Below are 22,986 nucleotides of genomic sequence, written 5' to 3'. Positions count from 1 at the left end.
TTCCATATTTAGTCGTACGTGCTCGCAATGAGAAACTTGCACAACATCTTTTGTCCTACCAGCCGGTGGCAGCCGGGCCTCTAGGAAATCTACTAGAAATTAAGGTACTCCTTTTAATAGAGCACCAGAGCAAAGCATTAATACTCCGTGAACACATGTGATCCTCATATCACCGCCTTCCCCTCCGGTTGTCCCAATTTCTGTCACTTTGGGGCCTCGGGTTCCGGACGGCAACATGTGTATACAACTTGCAGGTAAGATCATAAAACAATGAATATCATCATGAAACAATAACATGTTCAGATCTGAGATCATGGCACTCGGGCCCTAGTGACAAGCATTAAGCATAACAAGTTGCAACAATATCATAAAAGTACCAATTACGGATACTAGGCACTATGCCCTAACAATCTTATGCTATTACATGACCAATCTCATCCAATTCCTACCATCCCCTTCAGCCTACAGCGGGGGAATTACTCACACATGGATGGGGGAAACATGGCTGGTCGATGGAGAGGCGTTGGTGGTGATGATGGCGATGATCTCCTCCAATTCCCCGTCCCGGCGGAGTGCCAGAACGGAGTTTCTGGTCCCGAGACGGAGTTTCACGACGGTGGCGGCGTTCTGGATGGTTTCTGGCGACTTCGACTGCTCGTCTCACGATTTTAGATCGAAACCCTTAAATAGTCCAGAGGGGGGCGTCAGAGGCTGGCCGAGGCGGCCACACAGTAGGGCGGCGCGCCCCCCCTCCAGGCCGCACCGGCCTAGTGTGTGGGGGCCCTGGGCCTCCCCCAGGCCTGCCCTTCTGGCTCCGTGAATCTTCTGGAAAAATAAGCCCTTCGACATAAATTCCGGGGATTTTCCTGAAAGTTGAATTTCTGCACAAAAACGAGACACCAGGGCAATTCTGCTGAAAACAGCGTTAGTCCGTGTTAGTTGTATCCAAAATACACAAATTAGAGGCAAAACAATAGCAAAAGTGTTCGGGAAAGTGGATACGTTTTGGACGTATCAACTCCCCCCAAGCTTAGCTTATTGCTTGTCCTCAAGCAATTCAGTTAACAACTGAGTGCGATAAAAGAACTTTCACGAACACATTTGTTCATATGATGTAAATATTCTCATGATATGGCAAGTACTTAAGCAATTCATAATAAGATACATGCAAATAAAATCATCTAATAGCTATGTCAATCATGGAAAAGGTACCAACAAATTAACAATAAGCATCATGAATCATGTCTATCAGCAGGATTGCAGTGTTCATAAAAGGATATGATAAAGTGGTATCTCGCTTGCCCGTATTTGTACAGCAAAACATAAATGCTCGGGCACCTTTGAAGTTCATGGAAAGAATGGAAGTAGAGATTATCAAAGATAAAAGCATCAAAGTTATACCACAATTAATCACATTTTGGGACAAGCATGTTATACTAAGAATGACAGTTGTGCTCTCAAGAAAGTGCTCAAAGAAAGGATGGAGACTCAATGTAAAAGTAAAAGATTGACCCTTCGCAGAGGGAAGCAGGGATTAACATGTGCTAGAGCTTTTCATTTTTCTAAAGACAGAAGTAAAATGGTTTTGAGAGGTGTTTGTTGTTGTCAATGAAAGATAGTGGGCACTCTAACTACCTCATCAACCAGACTTCCAAGAGCGGCTCCGATGAAGGACGTTATCTCTACCAGCAAGGTAAATCATCCCTCTTCTCTTTTGTTTACACGCGTACTTTAGTTTTATTATGGATGACACTCCCCCCAACCTTTGCTTACACAAGCCATGGCTAACCGAATCCTCGGGTGCCTTCCAACATTCTCATACCATGGAGGAGTGTCTATTTGCAAATTAAGTTGCTTACTGATAAATCAGGGCAAAGCATGTGAAGAGAATTATTGATGAAAGTTAATTAATTGGGGCTGGGAACCCCGTTGCCAGCTCTTTTTGCAAAATTATTGGATAAGCGGATGTGCCACTAGTCCATTGTGAAAGTCTGTCAGGAGTAAATGACAAGATTGAAAGATAAACACCACATACTTCCTCATGAGCTATAAAATATTAACACAAATTGAGAAGCATTTTGAAGGTTTTAAAGGTAGCACATGAGAATTTACTTGGAATGGTTTGAAATGCCATGCATAGGTATTTATGGTGGACACTCTAGAATAACTTGGTTTTCAGGGGTTTGGAAGCACGAGCAGCGTTCCCGCTCAGTACAAGTGAAGGCTAGCAATAGACTGGGAAGCGACAATCAAGAGAGTAGTAACTGTCATAATAATGCTTGCGACAAAATAAATTAACGGAGGCATAAAAGTGATACAAGAACTCTGAGGTAAAGTAAATCATCGAGGCTTAATTGACTTTTGTTCAGTCATATGCATGCGTGAGCATGTGCCAAGTTGATTCAAGTGAATTATCCAGAGGAGGATACCACAATGTCATATCTATCTATGAATAAAGCAATGCAAGCAAATATTTATGACATGCTACTCATATTAATAAATTGGAGCTAATCATGAGAGATCATGAACTACTAGACTCTCTTAAATGACATATACCTCACATGAACCAACTAAGCATGCTCACATGGATGAGTATATGTACAAAAATGAAAACAAATAGAGTTCATATCAGCCTCTCACCACAGTCGGATTGCCATAGATCGTCATTATTGCCTTTTCACTTGTATAGCTTGAATAATATGAAATGAAAGCCAAGCTCCAACCACCGAAGACCATTGAACTCCAAAATGAACTTTACAAAACCAAAGAAGAACAGCAAATATTTTTGGTGTTTTCGAATTGGAAACAAGAACAAAAGGAAACAAGCAAACAAAGCAAAATCTTTTTGGATTTTCTTATAGCAAACCAACGATAGCAATAAAGCAAAATGAGAACAAGAAAACAAAATAAAAAAATGATAAAGAGAAACAACAGAAATATTTTTGGTCTTTTTGTGTTTTAGGAAAGAAACAAAGCAAAAACAAGAAAATGAAAACTAGAAGAGTCACATAAACACAAAGCAGCAGGAATTCGTCAAACTTGACAGCAGTACAGTAATCGATTTTTAAGAAATTCTTCCGCTGCCCAGCTCGAAAAGTGTTCAACTAATGAAAGTTAGATAACAACTTGGGGAACATGCACAAAAATTGGCTTCGCAAAATAACGTTCTGGCTGTTTTTGAGAATTTTTTTGGTATCAGTCCAGAATCTGTTTTCAGGCAGCACTTCCCCAAATATCATCTCCCTCTTATTAGAAAACCACTTTAAGAAGCTAAATAAGTATGTACAAGTATCCAGCAACCATAATATGCAAAGAATGAGTGATGCCGGTATACCTCCCCCCAAGCTTAGGCTTTTGGCCTAAGTGGAGATCAATCCCATGGTGCCCATGAAGTAGCACCTCCGTAGTATGACGAAGATGGATCATGTTCTGGGTATGTGCTGGAAGAAGCACCAGGATACGTGACGGTGTAGTCGTGGGAGGGCTCGTCATCCTCGGAGTCATGCTGCTGGTGGAACCCATGTATCTTCAGCTGCTCATCCACTTCCTCCTTAGAGCGCGACCATGGTTTCCTGTGAATACTGAACAAATCTGGCTGCGGCAAAGGGATTTCCCTTTCTTCCCTGTCAGCAAACAACATTCTATAGACAATATTATCTAAACTAGAGTCGGTTGTAACAAATTGATGACTCTTCATAGCAGCAATATCAAGCCTTATAGGAGTTAATTTCACATCAGTAGGGTCAAGAGGAAGATCTAGATATGCTAACATGCGTGAGGCGACAATTCCTCCATAAATAGACCCCTTGCTAGACAGACGACGAGCAACAAGATCACCAAGATGATAAGGTGTCTATCCAGTAAGTGCAGCAACTAAGAAAGCAAGATGATAACTAGAAATATTGCTAGTGTTCTCCCTACCAAGAATGCTAGTAGCAAGATAATAAGCGAAATATTTAATGGCAGGGAGTTGAATGTTTCTTATCTTGCCGCGCTGAATGGTGCGGCAATCATCATTGGTGACTCCTCGATAGAGCTCTAGCAAATCCTTGGGATTGCTCTCGATCTTCTTTGCTGTACCTACAGGGGCAATATCCAATGCAGTACAAAAATCCTTCAACTTCATAGTGATAGGATTACCATAGATCCTGAATGCAACTGATGGCTGATAGTGCTTGTTGTTGAACTGAAAGCTCTCAACAAAGATTTTAGTAAGCATGTAGTATTGATCCCTCTCGTCCTCCATGTAGGCGGTTAAGCCCACATTACCAACGAGGACCAAGAAATCATCCAGCAACCCTGCATTACTCAAAAAGTTATAACATGGAAAAGATGAAGCGTTAGGGACTCCATTGTCCTCTTCGGCTTCGAAGCTCGATGCGATGACATCCTCATTATAGGATCATCTAATCCGAGTGGATGACCTTGAGGGCCTCCCCGTGCTTGTCGTCTCTCTTTCAAACACTTCTCCAAAGTTATAGTTATCCATCTTCCTTTTCTGAAATTTTTCAACAAACATTATAAAATTTGATTTGGTGTCATATTGAGGGAAACTACTATAGGAACTTGCTAGAGTACTAAACATGCATCAAAACTAATTCTTACAACTTAGAACAAGCATGCAAGCTCACTAAACATGTTACCTACAACAGCAAAATATTCAAGATATACTCAACCAAACGAAATTCTATTTGGATAATCGAAGGAGTCACATACCGGAGAGCAAATGTGCCAAATTTCAGACAGAAATCTGGGCTGAGCAAAGAGATCGAGAAATCTTGAGCTCTTGAGCAGAAACGCGAGTGAGAGAAAGCTGGTGCGAGTTTTTTCGGGAGAGAGAATGAGATGGGAGAAAGAGATGAAGTGGTGGGGCAAGGAGGGCCCCACACAACAGGGTGGCGCGCCCCCCTTACTGGCCGCGCCGGCTGGTGGGGTGCCACCCTGGGGTGCCCCACTGGTCATCCCCAGGTGCTCCCAGGTGCCTCTTCGAAAAATAAGACCAACGGTATAATTTTTGTGAATTTTTGAAAACTTTGAAAAATGCACATTTCTGGGTGTCAAAATTATTATTACAGGGCAGAAAAAGATTTTCAAACCTCTAAACAACTAAAGCATATTGCAAAATAAGTAGTGGTACAGCAAGTAAAGCAAGTGGAGGAAAAAAGAAATGTTGTTTAGCTCCTCTATGCGTATAAAATATATTTGTTAACAAGGGTGATCAAGTCTTGCCACCAAATAAATTTTACATAACATAAGAAGAATTAAACCTCAAATCAATCATGTTACCTTGTATTGTATTGATACGGATCCAATCACAAGAGTTTGATATTCTTCTTTAGGCTCATATATTGGACAATCAATATCTCCCACTTTGATAGATCTCACATTAGAAATTGTATTAACTCCACATAATTTATCAATCCTCTTGGGAAAATAAACAGTATGTTCCTTGTCATCAACATTGAAAGTGACTTTTCCTTTATTGCAATCAATAACAGCCCCTGCGGTGTTAAGAAAAGGTCTCCCAAGAATAATAGACATATTATCATCTTCAGACATTTCCAGCACAACAAAATCAGTTAATATTAAGCAATTATTAGTAACTTGAACAGGAACATCCTCACATATACCAACAGGAATAGCAGTAGATTTATCAGCCATTTGCAAAGATATATCAGTTGGTATCAACTTATCTAAATAAAGTCTCTTATAAAGAGAAAAAGGCATAACACTAACACCCGCTCCCAAATCACATAGAGCAGTTCTAACATAATTATTCTTAATAGAACAAGAAATAGTCGGTATACCTGGGTCGCCAAGCTTCTTTGGAACTTTGCCATTGAAAGAGTAGTTAGCAAGCATAGTGGAAATCTCCTCATTAGGAATTTTCCTTTTGTTAGAGACAATATCTTTCATATACTTTGAATAAGGAGGCAATTTAATAGCATCAGTCAAAGGGATTTGCAGGAATAAAGGTTTCATCTAATCACAAAATTTATTATAGTGTTCTTCTTCCTTTGATTTTAGTTTCTTAGCAGGAAAAGGCATTTGCTTTTGAACCCAAGGTTCCCTTTCATTACCATATTTCTTAGCAATAAAATCTTCTTTGGTATACTTTTTATTTTTAGCATGCTTTTCAGGTTCTTCTTCAACCTCTTCTTTATCAGAAGCATCATTCTTATCGTTATCTTTATCATGTTCATTACCACTTTCAGTTTCAGCATCAGAAATAGAAATACTATTAGGATCATTAACAGGCTCAGAGGATTCTACAACAGTTTTATGTTTCTTTTTCTTTTTCTTAGATGGAGCACTAGTTTCAGTTCGTTGAGAATCTTGTTCAACTCTTTTGGGATGCCCTTCGGGATATAGAGGATCCTGGGTAGAAACACCGCCTCTAGTTGTTACTTCATAAGCGTGTTTTTCTTTAGAATTATTTTTTAACAAGTCATTTTGCACTTTAGTGAGTTGATCAATTTGAGTTTGAACCATATGAAAGTGTTTAACAAGCATCTTAACATCATTGGAGGTTCTCTCCACAATACCATGCAATTCACTAATAGCTCGAGAATTTTCCATTAAATGATTCTCTACTCTCATATTTAAATTATTTTGCTTAACAATATAATTATAAAACTCATCTAAGCATTGATCAGGAGGTTTTGAATACGGAATATCTTCCCTAGTAAAGCGTTCAAGAGAGTGTACCTCAATCATGGATGAAGGGGGAGTTATCTTACATAAATCTTCTATGGGAGGTAAATTCTTCACGTCTTCGGATTTAATAACCTTCTCTTTAAGAGATTTCTTGGCTTCCCTCATATCTTCATCATTTAATTTAATCATACCCCTCTTCTTCAATATTGGTGTCGGGGTTGGTTCAAGTGTAGACCAATCATCATGATTCCGGCCTATTCTAGCCAATAATTCTTCAAATATGCAGGAGTTCTTTCCTGAAAACACAACCAGCACAACTATCCAGGTATGCCCTAGACTCAATGGTTAGTCCACTATAAAATATATCAAGTAAATCATGCTTTTCCAAATCATGTCCAGGTCGAGCTCTGATAAGAGAGCAAAATCTTGCCCAAGCTTCAGGCAATTTCTCTCCATCTTCCTGGTCAAAATTGTAAATTTTCTGCAAAGCAATATGTTGAGCACTAGCAGGAAAGTATTTCCGAAAGAAAACATCAAGCAAATCACTTGGACTATCAATAGAACCAGGAGACAAACTATTATACCAAGTTTTAGCATCATCCTTTAATGAGAAAGGGAAAATTTTAGCAACGAAATAAGTACGCTTCTTAACATCATCAGAAAACAAGCTACTCAGAGTAGACAGCTCAATCATGTGTTCTACAGCACTTTCTTTTTCAGTACCACAAAAAGGTGTTTTCTCAACAATAGCTATATGAGATAGATCAAGAGAAAAATCATAATCCTTATCCTTAATATTTATAGGAGATGTGGCAAATTTAGGATCAGGAGACAGTTTATATCTAACAGTATGTTGTGCAAGCAACTTTTTAATTTTTCTTGCATCAGTAGTAGCATTGCATTTATCAATAAAATCATCATCAAGTTCCACATAATCTTCATCAGGATCATCACTAGAGTATTCAACAGACTCAGGTGAATTAACAGGTGTAGCAGCATTTTCATTAGGAGTTTCAGTATTTTCAATTTGTCTAGACCTAGCAATTATAGCATCTAGAAAAGATCCTAATGAACCATCATTATCAAGCACAGCAGAAGCATCATCAAAATTATAAGAGGAATTTTCAGATCTAGCAGAAGTACCAGCATGTGAAGCTTGTGGTGGTGAAACAAGTTTATCTATCACAGATGGTGAATCAAGAGCAGCAGAGGTACTCAGAGTTGTACCTTTTCTTGTAGTGGATGGTAATATGGCGACTTTAGTATCGCGAGGTTTACCCATGATGGAGAATTTGCAGCGAACAATATCAATCCAAGTGAACTTGCAAATAAAGCTATGCTCCCCGGCAATGGCGCCAGAAAATAGTCTTGATGACCCACAAGTATAGGGGATCGCAACAGTCTTCGCGGGAAGTAAAACCCAATTTATTGATTCGACACAAGGGGAGACAAAGAATACTTGAAAGCCTTAACACCGGAGTTGTCAATTCAGCTGCACCTGGAAACAGACTTGCTCGCAAGAGTTTATCGGTAATAGCTTTATAGCAAAGAGTAAAGAGTGAAATAACAGCAGCAGTGTAACAAAGACAGCAGTAGTGATTATAGTAAACAACAGGATTAAAATACTGTAGGCACGGGGATGGATGAACGGGCGTTGCATGGATGAGAGAAACTCATGTAACAATCAAGGTAGGGCATTTGCAGATAATAATAAAACGGTATCCAAGTACTAATCAATCAATAGGCATGTGTTCCATATTTAGTCGTACGCGCTCGCAATGAGAAACTTGCACAACATCTTTTGTCCTACCAGCCGGTGGCAGCCGGGCCTCTAGGGAATCTACTGGAAATTAAGGTACTCCTTTTAATAGAGCACCGGAGCAAAGCATTAACACTCCGTGAACACATGTGATCCTCATATCACCGCCTTCTCCTCCGGTTGTCCCAATTTCTGTCACTTTGGGGCCTCGGACGGCAACATGTGTATACAACTTGCAGGTAAGATCATAAAACAATGAATATCATCATGAAACAATAACATGTTCAGATATGAGATCATGGCACTCGGGCCCTGGTGACAAGCATTAAGCATAACAAGTTGCAACAATATCATAAAAGTACCAATTACGGATACTAGGCACTATGCCCTAACAATCTTATGCTATTACATGACCAATCTCATCCAATCCCTACCATCCCCTTCAGCCTACAGCGGGGGAATTACTCACACATGGATGGGGGAAACATGGCTGGTCGATGGAGAGGTGTCGGTGGTGATGATGGCGATGATCTCCTCCAATTCCCCGTCCCGGCGGAGTGCCAGAACGGAGTTTCTGGTCGCGAGACGGAGTTTCGCAACGGTGGCGGCGTACTGGATGGTTTCTGGCGACTTCGACTTCTCGTCTCGCGATTTTAGATCGAAACCCTTAAATAGTCCAGAGGGGGGGGGTCAGAGGCTGGCCGAGGCGGCCACACAGTAGGGCGGCGCGCCCCCCTCCAGGCCGCGCCGGCCTAGTGTGTGGGGGGCCTGGGCCTCCCCCAGGCCTGCCCTTCTGGCTCCGTGAATCTTCTGGAAAAATAAGCCCTTCGACATAAATTCCGGGGATTTTCCTGAAAGTTGAATTTCTACACAAAAACGAGACACCAGGGCAATTCTGCTGAAAACAGCGTTAGTCCGTGTTAGTTGTATCCAAAATACACAAATTAGAGGCAAAACAATAGCAAAAGTGTTCGGGAAAGTGGATACGTTTTGGACGTATCAGAGACCCCTAGCTTTGTCGCGCAACGCCACCGAAATTTCGCGGTCTCCCGCCATCTGGCACCGGGCTCCCACGGGTGCAGCTTTATCATTTTTAGCTCCATTACGAAGTGCGTGGAAAATTACCAATTCAAAACATGCTTTAAGATCCGTGCTAGCTCGACGAACGACTCAAATCACTCGGTTTTCCCTCCCCGATGCGGGAAGGGGGTGTGAGCTAGGGCGCGTTTGGTAGGTTGTGCGCCCCGTGGCTCACATCGGCCTAGAAGAATTCGGCATGTTTGGTTGCCTCGAAGCCCTTCGCGTTGTGGCCCAACCGGTTGTCAAAGCACCCTCGGGACATGCCCTCGAGGAACGCCCGAATCGGCAGTTCCCAGCGGGCTTGTCCAGTTGTCGTGCGATTCTGCACGCGTAGAGAAGCGTGAGAGACACCATGTTGTCTTGGCCCTCGCTCCCCACTTCCAGTCACCGGTTCGCTCTTTCTATCTCTCTCCATTCAACTCTCTCACTGACACTGAGAGCACCATCCCATCAACCGCTGCCCATGGCCTCCTCGCCTCCTTCGCCTCCTTCCGCTCCAACTCGATGGATCCAGTCATCCTCCCGACGGTGATGAGGTCCAATGAGGCCCTCCTGCGCATCATCCGGGAGTACGAGGCCGACAGGCGCGATTCGGCGGCGCAGATCGATGCTGGTCGCATACCGGTGTTGAATTGGCCTTCGCTGGTCGCGACCAGGCCGGCCAGCATGGGAAAATCGCAGCGCGGCCATCGCGGCGCTTTAGGCGGCAAAGATTCCATCGGCGGATCCCTCGACGAGGGTTTTTCACCCTGCCCCCTAGGGTTTCCATCGGCGAGGGCGGCAGGTGCACCGGGGCTCCAGCAGGGAGATGGAGCCCCCGATGAACGCATCGATGCCATGGGCCCAGCCACGTCCGGCTGCTCCGGATGGTGCGCCACGGTTCGCGCCGCCGTCATTCGGCCGACCACGTGCTCGTCGGCAGTCTTCAGCTCCCTCCGCGCCCCGCTTTTCCGACTACGGCTCCGCCGCCCTACCAGTCGACCGCTGCTCCGGCTCCGCCTGGATTTGGAGTGCGACATCCTCGAGGACATGCCGGCGTTGGTGCGCGGCCTCCTCCTCCGACGGGGCCGCTTGCTCTTCACTCCATCGTAAGCACTCTCCATCCCTTCCTCATCTGATAGATGTTAATGTAGATCGGTTCGATGACATTGTAGATCAGATTGTTGCCTTGCTGCTTCGATTGATGTGAATGGAGATATGATTCATGTCAATGTGCACTGCATGTTAGTGTTATTAAGCATTGCACACAACTCCATGATGGAGCTTGAGCTTGTCATGGCCATGAAAATATCAAGTCCATGATGGAGCTTGAGCTTGTCATGGCCATGACCATGTCAAGTCCCTGGTGGAGCTTGACATTGGCATGCTCCATGAGAGAGTTGAACAATGTCAAGTCCATGATGGAGCTTGACATTGGAATGCTCCATCATGGACTTGACAATGTCATGGCCATGAAGGAGCTTGACATTGGCATGCTCCATCATGGACTTGACAATGGCATGGCCATCATGAACTTGATCTTGTCATTTCCATTGGAGCTCACCAATGCAAGTATCGTTAACTCTTTGCATTCTCATTGCATCTGCAGAACTAGCCCTTCTTGGAAACCTTCCCGGACAGGCCCATACTAGACGCAAGGGACATAGCCGTCCGGGTGCAGCTTCGTGACCCCAATGAAGGATTCATGGAAGCCCATCGGAAGATCACCGCGCTAAGGGTTCACGTCAGCCGTCCTCCCAGGCAGCGGGTGCCGGCGTTCTTTGTGCAGCTGGAGAGCCTGGACCTTCTTGCCCTCGCCGTGCCACCATACATAGAATAGCACCTGATCAGCAAGTACAAGATGAAGAACAATGGCCCGCCAGTGAAGGTGTGCTTGTACATGGGCGAGCGCTGCGAGTGGAAGGTGCAGCTTCAGTGGAGGGCCGAGCGCGTCGGCTTCATCAAGTCCTAAAGCGAGTTCGCCGCCAGGCTTCACCTCCGCGTGGACGACACGATCGTCTTCACCCCTAAGGACGACAGCTTCATGGTCGACGTCTTCAGGAAGGAGACTTTGTGCTCCAGCATCTTCAGTTGCTCGTTAAGGTTATGTGCTTGATCTATGTCTCTGCTGTTGTCTGATCCTCGCCGTTAGTTGTTGTGCTGGCTTCCAAAACACTTGCTTTTGTGCATATGTGACTGTAATGTTGGCCTATGGAGGCTGTTGAACATTGCTTTTGGATCTGGGTGGTCTCCCTCTAGGTTTAAGTAGACGTCTTACCACTCTGACGCTAGGATTATGTACTAAGTACTTTGTTCGGCATGTATAACTATGTGTTGTGCTTTTGCTTGTGTTTGAGCTCTTATGTGCGCTTACATGTGATAATAAGATCACCATAATTAAATGTGGTGAGGAGAAGCATAGCCTGGTGCCCAAAGGCAATCAAACACATGTGGTGTGGCTCAATAAGATAGAACACTTTATCCAGGCATCCAAACAACCTGCACTTCTGTTTAGTCCGATGCACACTAGATACCAAACACTAGACCAAATCTAGCCTGTGGCCCGTTCGCGACGCGAGGAATGCAAAAATCCGACACAACGTACCAAATGTGCCGCTAGAAGAGAGCATTTGCCCATCGATCGGTCGATCGAGCGAGCATGTCGTTTCATTGGATATGTTGTTGCTCATGTCCGTCCAATCAGGTAGATATGCTTTCCCGCTACCACCGGTGTCGAAAGGTGAGGTGATGAGGATTTTGGGTGGTGGCTAATGGAGGAGAAGACCTCCAGCTTTGTCACCAATGCCGCCTGGATTTTGCAGTCTCCCGCCATCTGGCGCCGAGCTCCCGCGAGCGCACGTTATCATTTTTAGCTCCGTTGCGGAGGGCTTGAAAAAATTAGTATAGCCAACTATTATACATGTTAGCTATATGATGACTACAAGTGACATGGCATCTTGTTGTAGCCAGCAGTTAACTGTACTATTGGAATTGCTCTTAGCGGAGTGGTGGTCGTGTTCGTGCAGACAGCTCAAGATGCTTGTTTCGAGCGAAGCGCGTGACAGAGACACACATGCACGCTGGTCTCTCCCAGGCAAGAGAACAAAAAGGGTAGCAGAGCACGCCATGGCCCATGGCTCAAGCTGCCGCCGCATGCTGTCCTTCACTCACTGCACGCGCACGGCTTTTTCGCAGTACAAACCACGCCGCATTTATATCCTGTCCCACGATGCGATCGAGGCGACGCCATTGCCACTCCCAGCTAGCCTACCCAGTACAGTGACAGTAAAGCCGAGGCGCTAGTAGCTCACCGGGAGATGGCACCAGCGGCGGCGGCGGCAACAATGCTGCTGCTCCTCCTCGTCGCCCTCCTCGCGGCGCCCACGGCGCTTGCCGGCGGCGAGAAGATCCCGACGCTGGTGTTCATCCTGGCGGGGCAGTCCAACATGGGGGGCCGGGGCGGCGCCACGGTCGGCGGCAGGTGGGACGGGTACGTCCCGCCGCAGTGCGCGCCGTCCCCGCGCACCCTGCGCCTCTCCCCGGCGCTGCAGTGGGAGGAGGCCCGCGAGCCGCTCCACGCCGGCGTGGACGTCGGCAACGTGCTCGGGGTCGGCCCCGGCATGCCGTTCGCGCACGCGGTGCTGCGGTCCGCCAGGGTGCCCAAGGGCAGCGTGGTGGGGCTGGTGCCGTGCGCGCAGGGCGGCACGCCGATCGCCAACTGGTCGCGCGGCACGGACCTGTACGACCGCATGGTCACCCGCGCCAGGGCCGCCGTGGCCGGCACCGGGGGGCGCGGCAGGCTGGCGGCGATGCTGTGGTTCCAAGGGGAGACGGACACCATCAGGAGGGAGGACGCGCTGGCCTACGCCGGCCGCATGGAGGCCATGGTCCGCGACGTGCGGCGGGACCTCGCCATGCCCGACCTCCTCGTCATCCAGGTCCTAGCCACACTCTCTCTCATCCATCCCCTGCTCCACCTCCATTAATCTGCTCTCGTAAAGAAACAAAGACATGATCCTTTTGCTTTGCGGCTACTCTAGGTTGGGATCGCGACGGGGCAGGGCAAGTTCGTGGATCTGGTGCGCAAGGCGCAGCGGGCGGTGAGGGTGCCCAACCTCCGGTACGTCGACGCCAAGGGCCTCCCCATCGCCAACGACTACACGCACCTCACCACCCAGGCACAGGTCCGCCTCGGCGCCATGCTCGCCGAAGCTTACCTCGCCACGCTCCACTGATTCATTCTCCAGTGAAACACTGCTACTGCATCCATTGATTCCATGGGAAGAGTTTGGTGATTGATTACTAGATTAAGTGGCTAATGAGTGAATCTGCTTAGTCTATAGCGTAGCAGCACACATTATGCTGCACAAGTGTAAACCAGAATCTCTGGTAGCCTTGTACTATTGATGTACTGTATTCTCTTCTGGCTTTCAAATGTAAAGCCGGGCTATATCAATGGTGACAAATGAGATGCCATATAATGCAAATTGATGATACACGGGATGATCCAACTGTGTGCAATCAGTGTCACCTCAAAAACTGCAGTTCTGGATGTCATGTGCAACCGTTGACGACTGCCGGGGACCTGCCATGTGCCGGTTAATGATTTCCGCAGTACGCAGTGATGAATTCACGATGAATGGTCTCTCCTCATGTACTAGTCGGTGAGTGCCTCTTTCAGTCGGTGAGTGAGTGACCTTCATCACTCAACGTTGATGTGTATTAACATGACAAGAAAGCTTGATGCTGAGAACAGATTTTAGCTGACACTGGACAGTTGTGATGTCGGCTTAACGTGCACACCGGAAATATCTACCAATAGCACGGAACATTAGTGCACCAAATATCTACCAGCTGTGATCATGGCCAAAACCTTGATCACTGTTAGAACGGCGGCCCAACTTTTGGCACGCACATTCCATCCTTGCCTATCCTGGTACATATATGTTTGCAGCATTGGCCAAGTCTTGAGCCTGCCTTTTCTATCTAATTGGACGGCAGATTCGACTGCCTTTTTTTCAAAAAAAAAAAAGTCTTGAGCCTGCAATGCGTTGACCTGAATTTCAGGCACGGCAGGCTAAAGCTCAAACAGAAGTACAGAACACGAACCTAAATTTGTAGCATCGCGAGAGATTCTATTAGGCAGAAAACACTGCATGGTATCAACTATCAGAAAACAGAAAGATATGTTCATCTCAGGAGTTACTTGTAATCCTGTATTAAGGTCAATTCTGAACTTCGCAGACGTGGCAGCACCCGCCCAGCCACATGCTATGGAAGCTCGTCTCTATAGATTCAGTTATTTTGTAATATCCTCTCCATTTTCTTGTGATGGAGAATCCCGCAAGGCCCTATACAGGGAGTAATATGCACATCCACATTACCTACTTGTCACCGAATTGCAGAAAAAGACCTGGACAGAAAGCAGTTTCAGCACACCGCAGGCTGATGGAGAGTAAGGAGGGCGATCCAACATCTGCAGGCCGAAGGTTAGCGATTCTCGTTGGTTTTCTAGAACAGCTGAAAGAAGAGGGTCGTTGAACCATCGCTGAATGATCGGATATCTCCTGGCTTGACCAGCGCCCTGCACAACGGGCATGTCCGCTCCCGCTCCAACCTGCCATCATTCACCAAAGTTTCAATTTGGTTATTGTTAGATGACAGCTGGGTAGGCATCAAACCAAATGTGTATGCCATACCATTCAGAGGCACAGTCTTCGCAAAAGATATGTTTACACTGCAGGAGGATGGGAGCATGCATCTTTTCTTGGCATATAGCACACAGATCTCCAGCAGCAAGAACCTGCAGACCATGAAGTGAAATGAAAGCAAGCTTTTCTCAGCAAATAGCTCCAGAGGTATCAACCAAATAATACATGTATCACCACCACATTTCACTGATATGCCTAGAAGCCTAACACTGCATTACCTGTTCAGTTGTTGCATGCAAACCATAATGCAAGTCCTTCTGAGACAGGGCACTCACCGAAGCCAAAAGTGACCGAACCTGTGTAGGAAGCAGCAGTAATGTCAATTACATTATCAGCCCAGCATCGCTTAAGAAATGAAACAGGGGAACTAAACACTAGACGTACCTTTTCTACCATTGATGCCACCTTGAAAGTAAGGTACAATCCAGTTGTTAGAGATGAAAAAAGACCTCCATATTCCTTGTTCAGAAAAAACCTATACCACACAGGAGCCGGTAATAACGCACGGTACAGAAGTAAGGAATATTCCACAACTGTCAACATTTGACCCTGAGGAAAAAGTTCAATCAGAATTAGAACCAAAAAAGATTGTGGGTGTGTGCCCGTACATCTATCTACCAAAACTGGTAAAAGTACATAATTAGCTGAATGTGAATATGCACAGCAGATTACCTGTCTACGATAGTGGCGACCTTTGCTGTTTCTGTAGTACATGAGCAGCACACACTTGACCACCATAGCAGCTTGCCGCACCATTGTGTCTGTTGCACAAAAACAGCGATCAGCCTGATTAGAAATTTTGAGGAAAGTGCTACTTTGATACTCCCTCTGTTCCAAAATAAGTGTAGCAGCTTTTTCTAGACAAAGCTGCGACTGACACTTATTTTGGAATGGCGATTGTATTGTTAACACGTAGCGATGGTACATAACCCGCTTCACAACAGAAAACACACATAAATTGATGTGTACAATATGTATACATATTGTCAATTTTTTCAGATGCCCAAAGAGTTGAGTTCATGAAATTACTGAGGGCATCTTTGGTTCACAAAATTCAAAAAATAGTAACAAGAAAGATGTTAAAATACAATGACATGCCCTCTTGATACAATATGATCAGAAAAAGTTCAATCAGAGTGATCGGAAGGATGTTTGAGTGCATCACACGAAAACTATAGGAATTTTTCAAAATGGTCTCAGTATAGAGCGCACATGAGACAGTGGGAAAAAATCCAATCCTACAAATCGAACAACCCACGCACAAAAGAACCCAAAGTAATACAATCATATGGAAATCCTTTGAAGCAAAGAGGCCCCAAATGGATAATATTCATGCTGCATGAGGGAAAAGAGAATACCATTCACAGCGATGAAAAATATAGCATGCCAAAATGGTGGTATTTCTTTTGGAGGAAGCAACACCAGAGGTCTAACAAGATCATCATTCCTGTACCAAAAGTAGACTCCAAACACGTGGATAATGAATGCTATTATAATCACAACAAGCATTGCCATTTTTCTCTCCCCCTGAAATAAGAAGAGCAAAGTCAAGTGATTGAGCAGCTGAGGATCGTGCTTAAATGGCCATTCATATCATTAACTTAAAGCAAAGAAGAAATATACATAATAATCACATTTTAGAGCAGATTTGGATGTCAAAACATCTCTTGTGTTTTCCAGCTCCTCTAAGCATACATGGAAAACCATGAAAAGAAGTTATCGTGGGGGGAGGCTGGGACCTCCATAGCCCCAAGGTGACCGATGTTATGTCCTCAAAACTACTACCTCAATCCCCCATAAAATAGCATTATCACTAACTGCGGCTAACTGCACAGTTTTAGTGGCATTATGTGGACGTGGCACTCACACAAATGCCATCAGCTGACGAACACGTTTCATAGTTCCAGCAATATGTTCCACCACCAGCTGCTAAGCCCTGGCCCTTTTATGCCTAATTAAGAACACCGCTTTCCTGGCGCCAGAGCATGGATTCAAGAGGCTTCAACAGTTCAGTGAGCCACCTATTATACATCTACGTGTTGCTCTTCGTGTGCGATTTAACAACATAACTGGCATATGGTAATACCTACTCAAGTAATCGTAGTAGGGCATGGTCATGGTGCATTAACTTCAGAGTGGAATAGATTGTATTATAGGCTTAGAAATTATTGTTGTTATCAATTACTCTTAGTTGTACACATTTTGTTTCCCAAAAGAAGAAAGTTTTTGGCAGACACCGGCACACCGCGTTTGCCACCTAGATATTACATGGGCCGACGAATATCCTCGCATATGGGCTGGTGGGGAAACACATAAATGTTACATGGGCATCGCATATTCCCACATAAGGGCTGGTGGCCCGTGTAGTGAGTTGTGCCCAGCTTACAATTTGTCCACTTACATCCTAACCCAGTGTAACTCCACCGCTGACGGTAACAGAAGGGTTTGCATCTGTTCACTAGGTTTGCAGAGCAGCTATGCATCATTATCTATGGGTGTAGCTTCGGTTAAAACTTTTAGATGCTCTGGATTTCCTTTTGATACTTTGAACAACGTGATTTAGTTTATGCTATAAATGGAACCGGGGAGGTGTCTCCCTGTGAATCTAAAAAAAATCATGATCTTAAGTATACTAAGAAGATATTGTCACATTCTGCTGGCAGTTGCTGCCCAGGCCTAACATGGCAGCAATACAGCATTTCTAACTAACCTCTAGACGCAGGAGAAGCACGTTCATAGATGCACAAGCTAAGAACCACAAACCTTGAGATCAGTCTGCTTGTGCAGGTTAAGTGGCAGTCCTCGAAACAGCTACCTCAATCCCTCATAAAATAGCAATGTCGCTAACTGCGGCTCACTACACAGTTCTAGCGGCATTATGCGGACGTGGCGCTCACACAAATGCCATCGGCTGGGCAATATGTTTCATCCCCAGCAGCTAAGCCCTGCCTTACCCTTGTATGCCTAATTAAGAGTGCCGCCTTTCCTGACGCCAGAGCATGTATTCAAGTCCAGCTAAAGAGGCTTCAACAGTTTTGCGAGCCACCGATTATACCTCTGTGTTGTTCTTCGTGCGCGATTGAACAACATAACTGGCAGATGGTAACACCTACTCAAGTAATCGTAATAAGGCATGGACATGGTGCATTAACTTCAGAGTGGAATGGATTGTACTATAGGCTTAGAAATTATTGTTGCTATCAATTACTCTTAGTTGTACACATTTCGTTTCCTAAAAGAAGAAAGGACAATTGAATCAGCCACATAATTCTTTTCAAATCAAATAATGAGGCTTCTAGGCAGACACCGTGTTGTGCGCATAAATGTCACATGGGCAGCCGCATATCCCCACATAAGGGCTGGTGGGCAACACATAAATGTTGCATGGGCAGCTGCATATTCCCACGTAAGTGCTGGTGGTCGGTTCGGGCAATTCACGGCCAGCTCGCAATTTACACACTTATGTATTGTAGCTCTGCCGCTGACGGTGGCAAAAGGGTTTGCATTCGTTCACTAGGTTTCCAGAGCAGCTATGCATCATGATCTTACGAATACTAAGAAGATATTGCCTCATTTCTGTTGGCAGTTGCTGCCCAGGCCTGACATGATCAGCAATACACCATCCAAACAATCGTCTAGAGGCAGAACAAGCGCGTTGATGCTGATACAGAAGATAGGACGCACAAACCTTGAGGGCAGTCTGCTTGCGCAGGATATCGTTGGACTTGAACATGACGGCGGCAATCCAAATCATGACGAAGAAACCTAGACAACATTAACCCAATCGGAATGAGAAACAGGCCAGCAGGTTGCGCAGCGAAATCGATCGAGCCAGACGCATCGCAATTCACGCGCGTAGCGCCTGTCCAGGGCAGGCCGGTAGAGAACGGGTAGGAGGGAGGAAGGCGGTGCGCGGCGATTACCTTGCAGGTGCTGGCGGATGAAGACGCCGAGGAGGAGCAGGGAGAAGGGCAGCGCGTGCTCGACCCACCTGGCGGCCCGCTGCACGTCGTAGCCGCCGTAGGGCGGGTCGGCCCTGCCCGCGGCAGCCTCGTCCCCGCGCGCCGCTGGCGCCTCCTCGTCGACGGGCGCGTCCCCAGGGGCGCGGGGCGGCGCCGGCTCGCCGTCGGGCCCGACGATCCGAATCGAGACCTCCCCGTCGGCGGGCTCCCCGCGCTGGGGGCCGTTGTTGTTGGCCTGGGCGCGGAGGACGCCCGAGGAGTACTCGAACAGCGCGGCGAGCGGCGCGTGGATGAAGCCCGTGGGGGAGAAGCGGGCCGCGTAGCCCCCGGCGGCGGCGGGCGGCGGCGGAGAAGGGGGAGGGGGCGCGTCCATCGGCGGGGAGGGAGGGGGAGGGGAACGGGCGCCGTGCTCTTGCCCTCGCAGTCGCGGTCGAGGGAGAGAGAAATGGAGAGGAAGGGGGTTTATGTCAAACTGCGTTGCGTTGCTCTCTCGCTTGGATTGGATTTTTGTGTTTCTTTTCTGGGCGACAATTCGATCATGCGAGTGATGCCTCTGTGTTTGGATTTTGTTCGTCTCAAACTCTCTCTCAATGGACCTGCACCTGACCTGCCTGCCTGCCTTTTGAGATGGGTCTGCCTGAATATTTTTGCTTGCTGGTGAAGGGATTCGTCGGTGTCAAAGACTCGGAACGGACGAAACATCGCTAGACTAATTCGAACGTACCTACCACTGCAAAGAGTAGTCCTTGGTCAATTTGATACTACTGCTAGGATTTTGGAAATTCAGATCAACTGTCGGTCGTCGGTATGGTTCCAAACTGCCGACGGTGCATAATAAAAATATAGAATGCCCTGGTGGTCATGGCAACGAAATTTTATGGGTAAAACTCCACTGAGAACCTGAGCGAGAGGAATCAAACTTTATAGGGGCAACACTACTACCACACTGATAACTGAAGCGGTGTTCCAACCGTGAGAACCACCAGGCCAAGATGTTCTTATGCAGCTTCTCAGAATAGACCATACAGAATTACAGATTCAACCACAGCACAACTTACGTATAATAGACGCAAAATGCAGGCCACAACCAGCAATAGGCTCAGAGCAGCATCTCGCAAAGATATAGATTCATGAATTCAAACAACGATGATTCAACAGGGCATACAGACTTAGTAGTACCAACACAAAATAGATAATATATCTTTGACACAAGGTTCAGACAAGATAACATTGCACCACAGGCACTTGGAATGTAAGTTCAGCAAAACTAGATGATGTTCGGTAGAACGGATAATCTGCTAGATTATGCGACGATGTCATCCGACAGGAAAGCTTGTCCAGGGGCACGGTTGGAGAGGCGACCATGGCATCCGAGAAGCTGCAAGGTAGAGATATCACACAGTTAGATGATGCAGGGGCACTTGTTGTTTCCTCCTTGAGGAAACACAGAACAGATGTACAAGCAAAATTTACAACATAATTGCAAGTATATTCACCTTGGCGTTCACGCCATCAGGCAAGATCCTGCCCTCACTCTTGAGCCTAAGGTAGTCATTGCGGTTGAACTTAGTGAAGCCCCTGAAAGAAGAAGTGCAATTAGAGGTACATCACACAGAAACTATTGCAAGCGCAAGATACCAGCACAAGGAGTACTCTTTGGCACTTACCACTTCCTGCTCTCAATGATCTTTTGGCGGCCAGGGAACTTGAACTTGGCACGACGGAGAGCCTCAGTAGCGTGGACAGCATTGTTGGCCTTGCAGCGCACAGAAAGAAGCACCTGTCCAATAGCAACACGGGCACAGACTCCCTGTGGCTTGCCGAAAGCACCCCTCATTCCGGTCTGGAGCCTATCAGCCCCGGCGCACGAAAGCATCTTGTTGATGCGCAGCACATGGAACGGGTGAACCCGGACCCTGAGGTGGAAGGCATCCTTTCCTGCATGCTTGGTCATGTACTTGTTGCAAGCAATACGGGCAGCCTCAAGAGCCTCGCTGGAGACGTTCTCCTTCTCCCATGAGACAAGGTGGACACAGTGAGAGAACTCATCCACACCCTTCTTCTTCATGCCGACATCATAGATCCTGATCTTGGGATCAGGGACACCACGGCAGTACCTTGACTTGGGGTATGGCTTGTTCTTGATCTGGCGATAGCACCTCGCAGGTCCTGAATGGAATCAAGGACAGGGAACTTTGTCAGCAACAATCAACAAAATTGAAATGCACTAGGAAGATTGCAGAGGATGGAACTCAATTCAAACATCTGTACACACATCTTATAGCACTGAAAACACACAAGGTTTTATTTGCAGTAGACATAACAACACTAGTCGCAAGAGGTAGGTTAACACCATCGACCTAGCGCAAACAAGAGATAACTATGATGATTCGCATAAGCATCCTCCAAGCTGTACCAGTTTTACCACTGTGCAGCAACATATTTCATTCTGACTAAATGGATAAATATACGACTGATGTCCAACAACACAAGTAGATGCAACCATGAAAGATCTCATGCAACAGCATACAGATAACCATTACCTAGCACAAAACTAATACTAACATATGAAGCAATGCAAGATGCAGTAACATATGAGAAAACCAAAGGGGTGCTATTATGAGAGCAGATAGCTAAATGAAGAACAGAGGAGGGAGCCACTGTATATTAACAAGTCCTTGCGAATCACCACCAGATGAAAGACTAAGGGTACGAATTTGTCAGCAAATTATCGAGATGCAACAATAGATCAAAATCGGCAGCAGTACTTATCAGATTTCATGCACAGTCGCAGACACAATTGATCTTAGCCAGATTCACACGCAACTACAGAAAGGACTAGGAAATAAGCTTTTGCGTTGCTACAGGTTAATTTAAACTAGCAAGGAAAGAATCATCCAAGCACCATGTTTTGTGGACGGCACAAAGATGGGTCTGAAGCCAAGGAATCTTTATGGACGTCGTCACCGCTTATGCTATACAAACGCTGGTGATCTAAATCATAATGAATGATTATTTATACTAACCAACTCAGATTAAGTAATTTCTTACTGTTTTGCCACAAATATGAGCACAAAGCCATTTCCAAACATCATTAAGTGAGTACAATATAAATAGCATGTCGATGCTAGTTGTTTAAAAATCAGATAAATTGAATGGTGTGATATTTCCTCTACATCAAAAGGATGTGAGGTATAAACACATAGGATCCATCTATCAAATCGTATGCAAACGGTGCAGAACTTGGTGATAACACAAAGCAATCTCTGCGTATCCTTGACTAAATGCATTGCAAATCAGAATTGTAATGAACGGAGCATCGACACCAAACATAACTAATTGAGCACTGCCCACTTATCGAGGAACTGCAGGCCCGAGGAGCAGGCGGGACAGCAGGCAGGCGCCACAGCCATGGAGACATTTTCACCATCCGGTGGTCTCAGATCGCGGCTTAGGAAATTCCATGGGGGTGGGGAAGGGGAGACGTCGGGGTCGGGGCGGGCGGTCCCGTTCGTACCGCCGGAGGAGGGCGGCGGCGCGGTCGCCGGGGTTAGTGCTGGCGGCGGCGGTGAACTATTAGGGTACGAGCTGCGTTCGCTAGGCTATTCGGGGGAGAAGGACTAAGGGTAAACTGAATAAGGGCTACAGCCAGATCAAGAAGCAAGGGCGAGAGAGAGAGGGGGGGGGGGGGGGGGGGATCGACTGCTTACTTCTCCCCATGGCGACGGCGGCGATAGGCAGGCAGGCGGCAGCAGCGGCGGCGGAGGAGACGGAGGAGCGTTTGGGGACGGAGGATGGACGGGGCAGTTTATATAGAGGTGGGGATTGCGAATGGGGG

General features: G+C 46.2%; 3 protein-coding genes across 3 annotated transcripts; 1 reads left to right on the top strand and 2 right to left on the bottom strand.

Moving 5' to 3' along the window:
- Window positions 1–12,669: 12,669 nt before the first annotated feature.
- On the top strand, window positions 12,670–13,981 carry LOC127292937 (probable carbohydrate esterase At4g34215). Its single transcript, XM_051322487.2, has 2 exons — window positions 12,670–13,413; window positions 13,516–13,981. Exons 1-2 carry the CDS (start codon window positions 12,793–12,795, stop codon window positions 13,708–13,710), a joined length of 816 nt encoding a protein of 271 aa, XP_051178447.1. The 5' UTR covers window positions 12,670–12,792; the 3' UTR covers window positions 13,711–13,981.
- A 687-nt stretch (window positions 13,982–14,668) lies between these two features.
- Window positions 14,669–19,658, bottom strand: LOC127292929 (uncharacterized). The gene is made up of 8 exons (XM_051322479.2): window positions 19,110–19,658; window positions 18,875–18,951; window positions 16,545–16,713; window positions 15,859–15,947; window positions 15,571–15,735; window positions 15,405–15,482; window positions 15,175–15,278; window positions 14,669–15,092 (listed from the first exon to the last, which is right to left on the bottom strand). The coding sequence occupies exons 1-8, from the start codon at window positions 19,519–19,521 to the stop codon at window positions 14,987–14,989; spliced, it is 1,200 nt and encodes a 399-aa protein (XP_051178439.1). The 5' UTR covers window positions 19,522–19,658; the 3' UTR covers window positions 14,669–14,986.
- A 600-nt stretch (window positions 19,659–20,258) lies between these two features.
- Window positions 20,259–22,971, bottom strand: LOC127292947 (large ribosomal subunit protein uL16y). Its single transcript, XM_051322499.2, has 4 exons — window positions 22,859–22,971; window positions 20,816–21,317; window positions 20,645–20,726; window positions 20,259–20,526 (listed from the first exon to the last, which is right to left on the bottom strand). Exons 1-4 carry the CDS (start codon window positions 22,866–22,868, stop codon window positions 20,452–20,454), a joined length of 669 nt encoding a protein of 222 aa, XP_051178459.1. The 5' UTR covers window positions 22,869–22,971; the 3' UTR covers window positions 20,259–20,451.
- Between the last annotated feature and the right edge of the window lie 15 nt (window positions 22,972–22,986).

This window comes from Lolium perenne, chromosome 1 (genome assembly GCF_019359855.2).
Source record: "Lolium perenne isolate Kyuss_39 chromosome 1, Kyuss_2.0, whole genome shotgun sequence".
In the NCBI taxonomy this organism is placed as follows: domain Eukaryota; kingdom Viridiplantae; phylum Streptophyta; class Magnoliopsida; order Poales; family Poaceae; genus Lolium; species Lolium perenne.
This window is presented reverse-complemented; position numbering and strand designations above follow the sequence as displayed.